The 15,355-nt window shown below is 53.0% G+C and overlaps 9 protein-coding genes and 1 non-coding gene across 10 annotated transcripts; 4 read left to right on the top strand and 6 right to left on the bottom strand.

The window, feature by feature from the left end:
- Nucleotides 1–753: 753 nt before the first annotated feature.
- On the bottom strand, nt 754–2,310 carry QC761_702990 (uncharacterized protein; the record flags this gene model as incomplete). The annotated part of the gene is made up of 1 exon (XM_062881880.1): nt 754–2,310. The coding sequence occupies one exon, from the start codon at nt 2,308–2,310 to the stop codon at nt 754–756; it is 1,557 nt and encodes a 518-aa protein (XP_062727932.1).
- Nucleotides 2,311–2,868: 558 nt separating this feature from the next.
- On the bottom strand, nt 2,869–2,949 carry QC761_0103300. The gene has a single exon. It is a non-coding gene; the product is annotated as a tRNA-Ser (tRNA).
- A 172-nt stretch (nt 2,950–3,121) lies between these two features.
- Nucleotides 3,122–4,711, bottom strand: QC761_703000 (uncharacterized protein; the record flags this gene model as incomplete). The annotated part of the gene is made up of 1 exon (XM_062881881.1): nt 3,122–4,711. The coding sequence occupies one exon, from the start codon at nt 4,709–4,711 to the stop codon at nt 3,122–3,124; it is 1,590 nt and encodes a 529-aa protein (XP_062727931.1).
- Nucleotides 4,712–5,004: 293 nt separating this feature from the next.
- Nucleotides 5,005–7,044, top strand: QC761_703010 (uncharacterized protein). Its single transcript, XM_062881882.1, has 3 exons — nt 5,005–5,452; nt 5,519–6,447; nt 6,512–7,044. Exons 1-2 carry the CDS (start codon nt 5,181–5,183, stop codon nt 6,303–6,305), a joined length of 1,059 nt encoding a protein of 352 aa, XP_062727930.1. The 5' UTR covers nt 5,005–5,180; the 3' UTR covers nt 6,306–6,447; nt 6,512–7,044.
- Nucleotides 7,045–7,328: 284 nt separating this feature from the next.
- QC761_703030 (uncharacterized protein) lies at nt 7,329–9,083 on the top strand (the record flags this gene model as incomplete). Its single annotated transcript, XM_062881883.1, has 2 exons — nt 7,329–8,309; nt 8,366–9,083. The coding sequence occupies exons 1-2, from the start codon at nt 7,909–7,911 to the stop codon at nt 9,081–9,083; spliced, it is 1,119 nt and encodes a 372-aa protein (XP_062727929.1). The 5' UTR covers nt 7,329–7,908.
- Nucleotides 9,084–9,405: 322 nt separating this feature from the next.
- QC761_703040 (uncharacterized protein) lies at nt 9,406–10,044 on the top strand (the record flags this gene model as incomplete). The annotated part of the gene is made up of 1 exon (XM_062881884.1): nt 9,406–10,044. The coding sequence occupies one exon, from the start codon at nt 9,406–9,408 to the stop codon at nt 10,042–10,044; it is 639 nt and encodes a 212-aa protein (XP_062727928.1).
- A 121-nt stretch (nt 10,045–10,165) lies between these two features.
- On the bottom strand, nt 10,166–10,428 carry QC761_0103250 (uncharacterized protein; the record flags this gene model as incomplete). The annotated part of the gene is made up of 2 exons (XM_062873145.1): nt 10,166–10,285; nt 10,342–10,428. 2 exons carry the CDS (start codon nt 10,426–10,428, stop codon nt 10,166–10,168), a joined length of 207 nt encoding a protein of 68 aa, XP_062727927.1.
- A 125-nt stretch (nt 10,429–10,553) lies between these two features.
- Nucleotides 10,554–10,995, bottom strand: QC761_0103240 (uncharacterized protein; the record flags this gene model as incomplete). The annotated part of the gene is made up of 2 exons (XM_062873144.1): nt 10,554–10,891; nt 10,950–10,995. 2 exons carry the CDS (start codon nt 10,993–10,995, stop codon nt 10,554–10,556), a joined length of 384 nt encoding a protein of 127 aa, XP_062727926.1.
- Nucleotides 10,996–11,410: 415 nt separating this feature from the next.
- Nucleotides 11,411–12,385, top strand: QC761_703060 (uncharacterized protein; the record flags this gene model as incomplete). The annotated part of the gene is made up of 1 exon (XM_062881885.1): nt 11,411–12,385. The coding sequence occupies one exon, from the start codon at nt 11,411–11,413 to the stop codon at nt 12,383–12,385; it is 975 nt and encodes a 324-aa protein (XP_062727925.1).
- Nucleotides 12,386–12,510: 125 nt separating this feature from the next.
- On the bottom strand, nt 12,511–13,854 carry QC761_703070 (uncharacterized protein; the record flags this gene model as incomplete). The annotated part of the gene is made up of 3 exons (XM_062881886.1): nt 13,234–13,854; nt 12,626–13,173; nt 12,511–12,561 (listed from the first exon to the last, which is right to left on the bottom strand). Exons 1-3 carry the CDS (start codon nt 13,709–13,711, stop codon nt 12,511–12,513), a joined length of 1,077 nt encoding a protein of 358 aa, XP_062727924.1. The 5' UTR covers nt 13,712–13,854.
- Nucleotides 13,855–15,355: the final 1,501 nt, after the last annotated feature.

Here is a 15,355-nt window from a genome sequence, read left to right as displayed (position 1 = left end):
CGTAGCCCAATGGTTGTCTGTTAGGGCGATAGAGTGATTATTCCTAAAAGGGTCATGGATATTTTGCCATGGCTGCGGTTCCAAGATTTTCGCATTCATTTCTATGGGATTTCGGCGCACACGTCTTTGGGAATGCAAGACCGAGATCGAGACGAGTGGCGACCCACAGAGGGGCTCGGATTTCGGTTAGAAAGCAACCTAGCTCCGCTCACATGAGACACCCCATGACCGCGCAGAGCCCTAACCCTAGGTGACATCACGACACTCTATCCTTTCTGATGGCGAACATGTCACGGTTATCTAGATCTAATGTAGAGGATAAGCTGTAGTCATTGACCATAACATTTATTGTACCTGTTGACTTCCAAATGTCCTAGTCCGGCGTGGTTTTGAAAGGTTCTTAATGTTAGATAAACCTCCATATCCGACACAAGCGCAATGACGTCACTAGCCCGCAGCGACTGTAACGCAGCAGAGAATTTCCTAGGGTACGGGGTACTTGTTATCAAGCGACGGTCAGAGTCCTTGAAATTATTAGTCGTAGCTAATCGTGTCTGGTGTGTTGTTTCTGTGACATTGAATGTGAACAATGTTAGGTAAAGGTACGGCTATTCCGATATATCATCGCGATTCCTAAGGCAAATAACACATTAGAACAACACGGCACTCATGGCTGGGTAAGGACAAGTACCCACTCTAATTTCCAGATCAGAGCAGATGTTTGAAACCTTACTTCCCCTTAATCTGACCACATCACTCCCTCTCCTGCTCCTCCAACACCGTCTTCAAAATCTGAAGCATATGTTGCAACTCCATCGGCATCTTCTCATCCCCCGTCTCCTTCTCCGCCGCCTCCTTAGCCTTCTCCGCCGCCTGATGATCCAGCAGCATTTCAACCAACTTCTCACTATGCTTCCTTGCCCGACTGGCATACACCAACGGCGTCTTCCCGCTCTTATCCTTGACATCAGCCTCGGCCCCCAACTTCAACAACCTTTCCACCACCCCAACCTGAAATCTCTTCACCGCTGATATCAAAGGTGTTTCTCCCGAAGGCTCATGCACAGCCGTCAAATCCCCGTGTAGATTTGTCGCATACTCCGGGTAGAACTCATCCAGGAGCATCTCAGCAAAAGTTGGCTCAAACTTCCTGATGGCTAGATGCATAGCAGAAAGGTTCTTTTCGTCCTTGATATGTAAAATAGCCGGGCACTTGTTGAGCAGCTCCCGGCCGGCATTAACCGCCCCACCACTCGCAGCCCAGTGAAGCGCGGTTCGCTTCTCCTCATTTTGAATCTTTGGGTCCGCTCCGGCCTGGAGAAGGAGGTTCACAGTATCGCCCATCCCGTCATAGCACGACAAGCCCAGCGGCGTGTCGCCTTCATCGTCTTGAGCATTGACGTCTGCGCCATGTCGAAGAAGCCACTTGATTGCCTCCCCTTCATCACAGGCACAATGAAGAAGGGTGCCGCCGGTATCAGTTTTAATTTCGATGAGTTGGGAAAGCCCGGGCTTTTGGTGGATGAGGTAGCCGAGGGTGACGACGTTGGCGTATTTAGCCGCGTAGTGGATAGGAAGCCAGCCGTCGATGTCTCCAACTGTCTGATCCATCCCTGCACTTATGAGGTACTGGGTGACATCCTTGCCGGCGAGCACTTGACATCGGGCAGCGAAGTGAAGGGCTGTCCACCTGTCATCGCCGAGAATCTCACCTGGCTTGACGCCACCAACGTTTGGGTCGAGGAGAATCCTCACCACAGCAAGATTGCCTTGACTGCAGGCCCAGTTCAGGGCTGACTTTTTGGGCGTCTCGTCGATGGCATTGGGATCAACTCCGTGTTCAATCAGCATGGCGATGGTATCCGCCTGTCCTCGCACCACGTCTGACCTGGCAGCATGAGAAATAATGGTGAGCCCATCCTCCATGAGGCGATGCGGATCAGCCCCATGCTCCAGGAGAATCTGAAGAGTCCCAGACTGTCCCGAGGCGGCTGCACAGGCCAGAGGTGTCACGCCCTTCTCAGCCGCCACATCAACCTGTGCACCCGCTTCGAGTAACAACCGGACAATATCGTTATGGCCGGCCTGGGCCGCAAGGTGCAGCGCTTTTAGACGATTCTTTGAACTGGTGCTATAGTTCAAGAGCGGCACCCTGCCCGCAGGAGAAAGAGATTTGATACATTTCTCGACATATCTGGTGCTGCCCAGTTCGCAAGCTCGAAAAAAAGTCCGAAGGTTGTCTTTGACGGTGCCTGTGGGAAAGACGAAGGACTCGGTAGGGCCGACGCCGCGGGGTTGAATGGGGGGCATGGGGTCAAGACAAAGGCGGGGTGGAAGATCTGTGGGAGAATGGGCTGTTGTCTATTGGAGCATCGTTATGGGTCTCGTAAATCGGTGATATATAAGTTGCCCAGCCGGTGCTCGGAGACCATGATGCTGGTAGGGCTCTACCTTATGTTGAGAATGTACCAGGTGCCCTGGGGTGGAAGGTTTCCAGAAGGTGTGACTGTTGCCTGCACCGCCCGCTGACTGCAGCAAACGTCAAAAGAAGGAAGTCTGGTGGTCTGGAGCGCTGCAAAGAATGTGGGGGCCGCACTTTGAACCTCATTTGTGCAACGCCGCTTCAACATTCCCCGCAGAGAAACACAAGAGGCATGGTGATCAGATCGACAATGGAGGAAGAAAAGAGCGGAAAAGGTTGAATTGCGAGCTGATGCCCAACTATAAGTTTCCGTTGATCGTCACTCGTCGTTGAGTTAGGCTTCCGCATTGTGCTACGTTCCGACCTTGTCGACCTAAGTTCCTCCTGGAAAGCGGGAAAAAAAGAATTACATAATGATCAGGCTGTAAAAAAATTTAAAAAGTGAACGTCGCCTGCAGGATTCGAACCTACGCTTCCGAAGAAACGGCCTTAGCAGGGCCGCGCGTTAACCACTCCGCCAAAGCGACTTGCAAATGCAGGTTGGACTTGGCATTCATATCGCTAACGGGTAGCTACCCCTGAGGCCCGAACAGCCCTGCCCAGTTGCCCAATGTGTCACAAATCGCCTCCCAGACACGCAAATGGCCGTCAAAAAGAGTTTGTGTAAATTGAGGACCGTCGATTGACACACATCCTCCATCAAATACGATCAACCCAAGCAAAAACAATCCTCTCGCACCTGTCCAAAAACCCGTGGACCTCTTCCGCTGTGTGCCACGCTTCGTTGAAGGCGGCACTAAGCTCCATCTCTCCTCTAAATGTCCCGAGAAACAACCCCAGTCCAGTGCCCAGCTCCTCACCGGTCACCCAGGGGTTGTGAACCTCTACCTCACCGACGCGCGAAACAATTAGTTTGTCGATGAGGCCCATGCTGGAAATGGAGACAGAGGGCTTGGGATTGGGCGACGGGACCGGAATATCCCACTTGTCGTTCTCCGATTGAGGCAATGGAAGGGAAGGGGTGGCCGCCGTCCAGATGTATGGTGCCAGAGCAAAGTGGTCTTTGTCGTCACGCACGGAGTGGTAGAACTGTCGCATTTGAGCCAAGATATCGAGAAATTCGTCGTCTCGTTTGCTGGCATCGGTAAAGACGGTGGCCGGCATCGTTACAGCAAGCTTGGCCCCAGAAACAGAGTGATAAACGGCTGCTGCATGATGGGGCCCGTTGAAAGGCGGCTGACAGCTTTGACGCTCATTCCGAAGAATGTAGTTGATGTACTTGACCAAGGCGCCAGCATCAGGCGGCGCCGAGAGGCTCTCGGTGTGCAGATCGCGGACTACCATGGCAATGGCAGCGTGGAACGCATGGGTCGGCGTCGCACCAATAGCCTTGAGCGCCGCCAGCAGTGAGGAGACACGATCGGCAGAAATGGTATGAGCGACTCGTTGATGTTTACCAGGTAAGGGAGCGCCTTGACGATATGGAATGCCGATGCTCGCAACTGCTAGATCCTGGGGTGCGTTGTTGGCCTCTTGTAGAGCTGCTTGTTTCGCTTTCTGCTCGGGAGTGGGAACTGGAGGAACAGCGGCAGCCACTCGATAAGGTGGACTCAGGCGTGCTGTCTCGGAGCCATCGAAGATGACAAGTTGCATGGTCGAGCACTCACCCATAGCCTGTGAGGCGTGATGAACGAAGGCATTGAGAAGTTGTAGAGTGCCAATGCCATCAATGATGTCGTGAGGGGAGCGAAGGACGATGTCACGGCGGACCCCTGAGTTAGGAGAAGCAGGTACGGCAACGACAAACAATGTCGCAAGCTCTGGAGCAGGAGGGTCCGAATTGGCCCATTCCACTCCAGTCTGCCCGTCTGTAATGAAATGAAACGTCTTGTCAAGCCAGGCGGCACGGGCGCCGTCGTCGGGCAAACTCGTGTATGTCTTCTTCCACTTCTGCTCATGGCTGTCAAAGTGAACTTGCGCACCGATGCTGGGAAGTTGGTGTCGAAGTCTCAGCCATGCGGCTTGTAGAGCTGCGTCGAATCTGGGCGCGACCGCAGTGGCATCCTGGCCTTCGAGAACCGGGATAGTCAACGACACATGGCCAGTGATAGCGAAGTGCATGCGTCCGCTCCCTGCGTACTGTTTGACCAAAGAAGAGTAGAACACCTCGGCCTCGTCGGCGTCACGCTGCCAAATGCCAGGGCTGATCTCGCGCCAGACAAAATTGTCGTAGACTGAGGGAGATGTCATGGTGGTTGCTTGAGGTGTGTCTGAACTTGGACATTTCATCCAATCTCTCTCGTGAGGACAGCACCTCGCCCTTTTATCTTGATCATCTCGGTCTTGATTTCCGCCTTTGAGCAAGAAGAGCAATAACGGAGCGTGTAAGTCGGGAAAAGGTCGGGAAAAGGAGCACTTCTGTGATCGTGATCTCTTGGCAGAGTGGCCGTGGTTGGTGCAGGTCTCCGACTTTTAGCCATGCCACTGAAGCGAGACGCCCACTGCCCACCGAAGTTTAGCCATTTCGGCACGTTTGAGCCAGTGATCCACACCAAATCAGCGGGGAAACAAAGGCATGACACCGACGAGATCTGGGGATCATCCCAAGTTGGCAACCCTGACAAATGCGCTCCATGGCCCTTGTCCTCCATGAACACTGATAAAATGCTGTCCGGTCAGGATTTCGTTTGCCCACGACTAGGTCCCTCAAGCCAGGTATCAAGGCTCGGGAGATTGATACACATAACGAATATCCGCCATGTCCAAAGCAGCCACAACCACTTACACAGTTGAACTTCCGAGCGATGCCGAGAATGCATCACGATCCACAGCAAGAGCTTCTTTCCAAGTGGACGACTCTCCCCCCTCTGAAGATGGTCAGGCCCAAGGGCTCACCAAGTCGGTTCTTTTGAAGCTCGCCAGCGCTGCTTTTTCGTTTTTTGTGTCCGGTGTCAACGACGGTAGCATCGGTGCCTTGATACCACACATCATCCGCGACTATGGTGTAACCACTGCCATTGTGTCTGCCCTGTAAGTTCGACGCTCTCGCTCATTCGACCAACATAGGTATATAGGCATCGTGTTGACACAGACAAGATATGCGGCGAGTTTCGTGGGCTGGTTATCCGCCGCCTTGTCCAACACACATCTCAATCATCGCCTTGATCTTGGAGCTATGATGGTTTTAGGCGCTGCCTTCCAAGTCGTCGCCCATGCACTGAGAGCATGGCCCACGCCGCCGTTTGGCTTGTTCATCACCACCTTCTGGTTTGCCAGCATCGGACAGGCTTTCCAGGACACACAGGCAAACACCTACGTCGCCACGGAGAAGGGTCTGACTGTTCACCGCTGGCTTGGTTTTATCCATGCCATGTACATGGCAGGATGTCTCGTTGCGCCATTCGCTGCCTCCCCCATCGCGTCATCGCCTTCCGGAGACGGATCTTCGCAGTGGTACTTGTTTTACACCGTACCTCTGGGCTTGGGTGTTGTTAACTTGGCACTGGCCATGGTGGCATTTCGGGATACATTCCGCCTTCGACCCCATGTGCGTGCTCTTGATCCCGGTACTGTGGCTCCCGAGAAAAGCGCTTCGGCCCTCATCAAAGAGACCCTCACGACGCGAAGCGTTTGGATAATCAGTCTGTTTTTCTTCTTCCATCTCGGGGTTTGCGTCACCGCTGGTGGATGGGTTGTGGAATATCTCGTGGATGTCCGCGATGGCGACTTGAGGCAGATGGGATACGTTCCAGCTGGGTTCAGCGGCGGTTGTCTCTTGGGTCGCCTCCTTCTGCCCGATCCAACACACAAATTCGGCGAGCGGCGGATGATATTCATATACTGCCTGATCTGTCTAGCGTTTCAGCTGGTATTCTGGCTGTAAGCATCATCACATGGTGGCAGGACAGGAGATATTGTGTGGGGCAGTGAGGCTAATCGAGATTTGTTACAGTGTTCCCAACATCATTGCTGCCTCGGTCGCCATCAGCTTCTTGGGGTTCTTTCTCGGGCCATTCTTTGCCACTGTCCGTACCCAACCTGCCTAATTTGGTTTCATGAATCGGGGTTTTAGCTAACAGTCGCCAACAGGCCCTTGGGGTGGGCACGCGGCTCTTCCCTCCCGACATCAGATCTACAGCACTGCCCTTCCTCTTCGTCTTTGCCCAACTTGGTGGTTCTCTGTTCCCGATCGTCACCGGCATACTGGGCGCCCACGTTGGAGTCTCGGTATTGCAACCTGTCCTTGCGGGCCTGATATCGGCCTCGGCAATTGCTTGGCTATTTGTTCCTCAGCCTCAGACGAAGCGAGAGTAGCTGTCACTGGTACGTGGCAGGTCTTAGAAATGATCAAAATTAAGTAGCATTGGCTAGCTTTAAGAGTGATATGAAGCCCTTGCTCGAATTGCGGAAATCTCCTTCATTGCATCCCTCGGCCGATTCTCGCCTAACAGACCATGCAAAGTTCCAATCCTTGGGCTGTCAGTCTAAGCAGGGATGAGATGTCTGCCTTGGGGCTTACTAACAGTTTTAGGGTATCAAAAATCGTAATCATTAATCATCAAATTCGTTGCCTTCCCTACTTTGGCCGCGATGCGGAATGCGTTGAACCGTGAGACGAAACAGGGTACAAGGTGTGATGATGAACGCCAGTAATGGACTCCGAGTCGGGTGCATGACTTGGATTGGCAAGGTATTCGACTGCATCAGGGGGAAGTGCACCCCATGACATGCACATCAGCCCTGATAGGAGAGCTTGCTGGCTGAGGTGGTACCAGTGGTGATGGTGATGGTGTTCCTCTGGTGGGTGTTGAGGTTTTGGTGATTGATGGCTGGCAGTGTTGGTATGGTTCATTTTTGCTGTGAGTGAACCTGAAAACGTAACAGTCACCTAGGCTGTGTTGCGGTGGTGGGTATGTGGTTTGTCTGCAAGAAGTATTGAAGAGATCTGTTGTAACAATGATGGGAGACAACTGTATTGACTGAAGTGACAAAACTGATGTTTTTATAGACAAATGAGCAACACTACACCCGATACTGGTGCTTCCCCTCTTCCATGATGTTGGCTTGGGAAGACGGTGAGGTGATGTTGATGGCGTGACAAGCACAGGTGGACGGTGGTGTGACAGCGGGGTTGGCCGATGTGCCCCACAATCCCGGGTCCCACTTCCGACGTGCCGGGGCCGACCGGCCCCACTGTCTCGGGAAAGGGGTCAGGGGTAAAGAAGCTTAAACTAACGACACCCGGCCTGTGAACAGCGGCTCAACGGCGCGCTTTGAAGCCAGTCAGTCACAGTATCTAACCCGGTGAATGGCAGTTTTGCTCGAGTCAAGACACTCGCGCTACGGAACGCCGGAGAATGGCGACGTCACCCCTGAATCTCGCCTCCCTGGGAGCAAAACCTGATCCCATCTCATATGTAATCTCTTGAAGCAGCAGAGATCACTCAGACAAGATTTGTCTCTCAACACTCGACACTCTCACCAACATGTCTCCAAACGCCAGCTCGGTCGCCCCGAAAGGCATCCAGCAGTACATCGCTGCCAGACAAGGCGGTCCGTTCCAGCTGATCAACGCACCTTACCCAGTTCCTGGGCCGAACGAGATTTGCATCCGGAACCGTGCTGTTGGTCTGAACCCCCTCGACTGGAAGAATCTTCACCATGGGATGATGGTCGATTCTTGGCCCGAGATCTTCGGCATCGACACAGCTGGTGTGGTGGAGGTTGTTGGTAAGAATGTTCAGGGGTTCAAGGCCGGTGATGCGGTCATGAGCTTGGCTGGCCATGGTGGCCGCGCCGGCGCTTTCCAGGATGTAACGACCGTCCCGGCCAACTACGCCTGCCGCAAGCCCACAGCTTGGACTTTTGAGCAGGCTGCTTCTGTTCCGTGAGCAACCCCTTTTCACTCCACACTGTATCTCTTGCTAATCTTGCTTCCCCCAGAATCTGTTACCTCACAGCCGTAGCCTCCATCATCAAAGGCCTCGGCGTCCCCCTCCCCCACCTCAGGGAGCTCCCCAACGAGAGGATCCCCAACCTCGACGACCTCACCAGCCCAATGACCCCAGGTGCCACCCAACCCCAGGTCAAACCCCCCCTTTTGACCTCGGTCCTCGTCATCGGCGGCTCTTCCGGCGTGGGCGCCTCCGCTGTCCAACTCCTGCGTGACGCCCTCCCCCACCTGGTAATCATCACAACCAACTCCCGCGCCCACAACCAGAAAGTCACCTCCCTCGGCGCGACAACCTGCGTCGACCGCAACATGAAGCCCGATCAAATCGCCAAGGCGGTTCGTGACGCCTCGCCTAACGGGCAGGGGGTTGACGCAATGATTGATACTGTTGCTGGGGCGATGGCAGGGAACAAGGAGATCTTTGCGGCGTTTAGGGAGGATGGGCCGAAGCTGTATAGTCATGTTATGACGGGGGAGAAGTTGGAGGTGCCGGAGGGGGTCAAAGCCGCGACGGTGTTTGGCCGGATGGCGTTCCAGACTGATGGGGGCGGGGCGGCGATGACGAAATTGGTGGATTTGGTTGAGTCGGGACGGTTTAAGATGCCGTTGGAGATTGAGGTTGTGGGTAAGGGGTTGGGGGTTATTGGGGCAGGGTTGGAGAGGTTGAGGGGGGGTGTTAGTGGGACTAAGTTGGTTGTTTCTCTGTAAGCTTTGTTATTCTGAGGTGTGTGAAACCGGGGACGGGTGATGGAATTGTGGATGTATCATAGATGGTAATTTTGCGATGTTTACAAATCGTTGTCAAATCTGTTTGCAAACACAGGCCACTCGCTGCTCACTCACTCATTTGCTCCGATTGACTCTTACCCCACCAAGAGTTGTTGGTTACACACAGGTTTTAAGTGAGAACTTCCGACTGTAGGCCTCATTGCATTCACCACATTTGCTCACACTTTTCGCAGTGCCCTTTCATCCTCTCGACTTCTCACTCAAACTGAATGCACACAGAAACCAACACACCCACCTCACAATGGCTATCCGGCCACCCCTCCAGAAAGCCCTCTCCCCCTGCATCCTAGAAGTCGAACGCAAATTCCACTCCCTCGCCGTCCGCCACCTTACCCAAAACGGCGGCATCCCACCCTTCCAATCCCTCCGCTCACTCCCCCTCCAAACAATCCGCGACACCTACTACGACAAGTCTAACCTCCTCTCCTCCTCCGGCGCCTGGATCCGCCGCCGCAACGGGATATGGGAAGCCAAGATTCGAAAAGGCGGTGACTTTACCAACTCACGGTTTGAGGAGCTCAACAGAGTGAGCGACATTGCGGCTTGTGTCGAGAATATCACGGGGATTCAAGCTCATGAAAAAGAGGATTTTGGGCTGGGAATCATGGCGGATTTTGTTACCACCCGTGAGACGTGGATCGCGGATGAGGAGTTCAGGATTGTGAGGGATAATATGGATTTTGGCCACGAGGTTGGCGAGGTGGAGCTGCAGAGGGTGCTGGATGGGGAGGCGAGTGAGGAGGAGAAGATGGGGGAGATGGAGAGGATGGATGCGAGGATTGGGGAGTTTATGAGGAGGTATGGGTGGGCGTTTAGGAAGGGGAGGCCGGTGGGGAAGTTGACGGCTTATTTTGAGATGATGGGGCAGAAGAGATCATAATCACCATTATCACCACCCGTCGGCAGTACTGTACAACAACTATACCAAAGACCTGCTTCTCTATGATTTCTCACCTCTGTTTTGACTTGCACTAACTGTGGGCCTGATCGTCTGTCATTTCTCATAGCCATTCGACGGGGAACTTCGGCGCTTCGGAAGTCAGAGCTGCCCATTCCTCACTGCTACCCAGAGCAGCCTGCAGCTTCTGGTATGATTCTTCTGTTGCGCCACTGGTGTCGATCTATTCATCTTAGTGACACGCTCATTCTGAAGATGGTATTCTTCCATACGACATACTGTGATCAGCCTGCCCTCGGGTCTCGCGTAATGGCTCAAGATTGGCGGGTTTGACTCGCGAAACTCGGAATACCGCTTGTCGAACATCTCAACTGTGTCGCCAATTCGACCTAATTTTCTCGTGACAACCCTTTCTCTCGCGAGATCTTCGGGACAGTCAAAGAAGAGAATGAGCTTTGGGGGTCCAAACTGCGAGGTGTCGGTTAGCAGACTCAGCCCCCAGCTCCCGAAATAATGAGTAAAGTTGCGCCAGGTCGGGTACTTGCCACTGCTTCAAATTCTCTAGCCTGGTCCAACCGCCGGGGAAAACCGTCCAGCAGGAGGGGTCGACCAGCGGTAGAGGATATAGGTTGGGCCACGCGGTGATACAAAAGTTCGTGGAGTATATGTGTTGGTAGGAGCTCTCCACGGTGGATGCACCCGGCGATTAATTGGTCTGCGTTCGGTGATGACACGGTTTGCCGTAAAAGGTCTCCGAGGGAGAGGTGGTCGACGTTGTTGGCTTCCGCCAGCATTTTGCAGAGGGTACCCTTTCCCGCTCCGGGAGCACCTGAGAAGCGGTCAGCCAAGAATGAAATGTTGGGGTAGTGATACTATGATGGCTTTACCGATGACAAAGATCAGGTCGCGAGTTTTACGGGCTTCTGGCACCATTGTTGAGTTGTTGATGTTTCGTTCTCCTATGGTAGTGTCTCAAAGGCAAGAGAAAGAGACCAAAAGATGAGCTTAGAATCCGTCCACGTAATAACAGGGTGACTGCTGAGTCCTCGATGAATTGTTTGCTTCTTAAGCAGAACTTTGCAGGCCACATGCAAGGATCCGCATGAGTCAAAGATGTTGTAGACTCCCCGCTTGATACTGGGTGAGGCCTACAGTGTTTGCCTCAGCTTTCTATAAGCCCCTCATAGCCCACACCTTTTCCAGTCATTGAAGAATTGGGGCCACGTGTGAGGCCTACTGTATGCCCTCTTAAGTCATTCATTTGGCATCTCATCCCTCACTCTTCATTCTTCTGTCCCCAAAGCAAAATCATAACAACACAAGCCTTTGACCCAACAACACACCCAATATGGGAACCATAATGTGGCTACTAGCCCTCTTCACCATCATCTTCGTTTCTCTGCACCATCTCCACACCCGTCGTAACCGAGGTCAAATCCCCGTCTCGGTCAACTACCACTTCACCCGCCGCTGCAACTACACCTGCGGCTTCTGCTTCCACACCGCAAGCACAAGCTACATCGAAGACCCCAACCGCGCAAAAGAAGGTCTCCGTCTCCTCGCCAACGCCGGCATGAGAAAGCTCAACTTTGCCGGCGGCGAGCCCTTCCTCTACCCCAAGTTCCTCGGCGAAATGATCGACTTTTGCAAACAAGACCTCAAACTCGAGTCAGTCTCCATCGTCACCAATGGTAGCCTAATCAGGGAGGACTTCCTCCGCAAGCACGGCAAAAACCTTGACATCCTCGCCGTCAGTTGCGACTCGTTTGACGAGGCGACCAATATCCAGATTGGGCGTGGGACAGGAACCCAGGTGAAGAAGCTGTGCGAGATTGCCAGGTGGTGTGAGAAGTATGGGGTTTTGTTCAAGATTAATACCGTTGTTAACCGGTTGAATTACATGGAGGATATGAATGAGCGGATTGGTGAGCTGAAGCCTTTTCGGTGGAAGTGTTTTCAGGTGTTGATTGTGGCGGGGGAGAATGACACGGAGGAGACGCTGAGGAATGGGCACAAGTTTACTATATCGGATGGGGAGTTTGAGGAGTTTTGTGAGAGACACAGGGGTCAACCGTCGTTGGTGCCGGAGCCGAATAGTTTGATGGCGAAGTCTTATCTTATTCTTGATGAGTATCTGAGATTTTTGGACAGGACGGGGAAGCAGCCTTCGAGACCGATATTGGAGGTTGGAGTGAAGAAGGCGTTGGAAAGTGTCTTTTGGGATGAGGGTGCATTTTTGGAACGTGGGGGGTTGTATGATTGGGTCAAGCCTGAGATGGAAAAGTCATGTGGTAAAGGAGGACGTGAGGAGTTGGACTGGTAAATGACACAGCCCTGGCAAAAGGAGGATGATGCGAAGAAGCGGGGGGTAATGTGTAACATACAATCGTTAGGTAGGTACATGAAGGTTTACCATTTGCGAAGCTAAGGTACGTCACCCTCAGGCTTTCAATCAGTCAGGATCCCACCTGCAAAAATACCATGAGAACCGCCGCGTACCTGTTTGCACACACAACTTTCGTTAACGTCCCATAGCTTCACGGTAGTAGGGGTGCAGACTCACGCCGCCGTTGCTCCCAGGGCTTACAAAGACCGTGGTGTCATGGCAAAGCTCGTAAAGAATAAACAAGCAAGAACAAAAGCGGTAATGACGCCCAGTTTTCTTCAAGGCGTCGACTATACCGTGGAGCACCCAAATGGGCACGACTAGCATCACCAGACCGGAAGTGACGGTCACTATGGACACGAAATGATCCATGGTCTTATCGCTGTAGAAATTCACCGCAGTTTCCGAGCCATCTGGCGGCTGGTCGGCGGAGCTGGTGCCATCCTTGCTTCTGCCCATTTCTATATCCCGGGTGTTATTCCTGGCTTTGTCCCTCCAGAAAGGAAGCGTGCGCAAGAATAAGAATTTGTCCATTGCCCGACGCAGCGGCGTCTTGTCTCGCGGGGCGAGGGGGATGAGGTCCTCCGTGTGGTCAAGATAAGCCATTTCCTCCTGAGATATTGCTTGATTGTCATGATTTTTGTGCCAGGTTTTGAGGTTCTTGATGTCCCAGAGAGAAACTGTTGGATAGTTGAGTAGGGCGGTCTGTTGAATAATGAACTTGTCTGGCAGCGGTGAGTAAGGTAGGTGCTGTAGACTCGACCTTTCAAGGGACCTGCACTCACTATAACGATAAAGCGACGTCGAGATCTGGTCTAAGAGCTGAGATCTCTCGGTTACCATGTCTTGCCTGAATGTGCCGTTGTCTACGTCCTTGTGCTCGCGGCTCTCCTTTTCCACGTGGAGGAGCTGCTCTTCCAGCCTTGAGACTTCGTCTTGCATGCGAAGGGCCACCCGGACATTGAGGCTCTTAAACCGACGGGCAATGAAAAGGTCAGACTCGGAAGCCAAGAGCTTACAGTAAGCCTGATATCCCTCATGTTTCCATGGTTTTTCTTGAATCAAAGTACTTGAATGCGATGCAGGTTTGACCGTGGTAATCAGTGATGCAACGGGCGGTGGTGGCGGAGGGGCCAGTGAGGAGGGCGCCTTACAAGAATTCACTGGACATTGATTCTCAGCAGATGCATTGGCAGCGAGATCCAACCAATCTGGTTCTTCCATCTCAGACAGCGTGGGAGGATATAAAGGGCTATCCATCATGGCCGACGGGAAATGGACAACGCGCCCGCTTAGGCAAGCAAACGTAACAGACGGAGCGAACGTAAACCTAGACTTTAGAGACTTGACGAGCGTGTTATGTGCGGTTGGGAGAGTCGCTTGCCGAAACGCTAGCTCTGCGAAGGATTCGGGCCTTAAGCGTTGAGCCAGGACGCTTGGGGATTGTGCGAGGGTGTTGATAATCAGGCTTGACGCCACGTGAGATATTATTGGACTATTCACAATGGGGATGTCTTAGCTGTATAAAGCACACGCGCCTACTGCTTTCTGAGCTTATATATACAGTTCGAGATCTCAGTGCGACTCCTCTCCACATCGTCCCTCACCCTCATTCTGCAAGATCAACAAGCTGTTTCGACCATGGAGACCAACCCTGCTGTCACCTCCACTCAGGCGGCATTGGCCGACAGAGAAAGCCTGCTCTCGATCTAGAGACAAGGGCACAGGCACCGCATCTATGCGCACTTCAGTTGTTTTCGCTTCTCCAGCGATGCTAAGATTCTCGAATGCCTTGCCCACATCAAAGCAAAGCAGTCAAAGAAAAGGGCGGTGCCACGGCCTAACCCTAGTATTCAGTCATCGTCCCAGAATACCAATGCCCAAAACCAACCTGATGGCAGGGACCAGAACTCCAGGGGTAACAACGATGGAAATGCCAGCGACTCGGATGGGGAAGATGACCAGCAGCGTCAAGGTCTCGCCCAGGTGACGGAAGACGGCTTTTCACGGTTACAAACGCTACAGACGCTGCTGGAAACCTCGGACCCTGTCATCTCTAACCAGATCCGATGGCTGAGGATCGAAGACCCGGACAATTTTGTGCTGTTCTGTCATCTTGCCGCCCTTAAAGTGCTGCAACAGCCCTGGGATAGGGTCCTCAAGCGTATTCGAAGCAACGTGGATGAGAGCATACAGCTAGTGCCGGTAATACAACAATACTACCAGAAAGTAGTGGGTAGACCGTGCAAAGCTTCAGACCAATTTATCAACCTGGCGCACCGCATGGAGAGGTGGGACAGCAATTTGGCCAGGTTCGACGAGCAACATAGGCGGTCGAAACTGATCCCCGTACGGGGAGGTACACCAATAAAACAGCCTCTGGAATTCCACATAGACGTTCGGAAAAGATTCAACACCATCTGCTCCACAGAGAACACGGAGTTCTTCTGGTGGGCGGAACAGGCTATCCTCAGAGTGTTGAGCCGGTTCGACGCTCACCGTGAACACCCGCCGCTCCGAAACACGCCATTCATGCCATACACTACTAAACACCTCATCGGTGTGGTCCAGCACATATATTCCCAGCTGTGGACGGAGTGCTCTTCCTTAACCTGGTCTGAGGACACTTCCCGCCGGGTTTTCAGCCTCGCGCGCCGGTTTATCCGCACGTCGCTCACCGAAGATGAAGAGACAAAACGCATGGTAGACGTGGCCGTAGTAGTGGTCTGTTTCGTCAATAAGGTGTGCTTGGATGTGGGGAGGGGTATCTGCAAGGCCCTGAAGGCAGAGCAGACCAAGTGTTCCATGGACGACCCCGAGATCCCCAAAATCCTTCGGCACTCGCGCGCAGAAAACAACCTAAAGGACACGTACAAAATTCGGCTCGTCTCCAGCCACAAAAGTGAC

This window comes from Podospora bellae-mahoneyi, chromosome 7, assembly GCF_035222275.1.
Source record: "Podospora bellae-mahoneyi strain CBS 112042 chromosome 7, whole genome shotgun sequence".
In the NCBI taxonomy this organism is placed as follows: Eukaryota; Fungi; Ascomycota; class Sordariomycetes; order Sordariales; family Podosporaceae; genus Podospora; species Podospora bellae-mahoneyi.
Note: the sequence above shows the minus strand (reverse complement) of the source record. Positions and strands in the feature narration are given on the sequence as shown.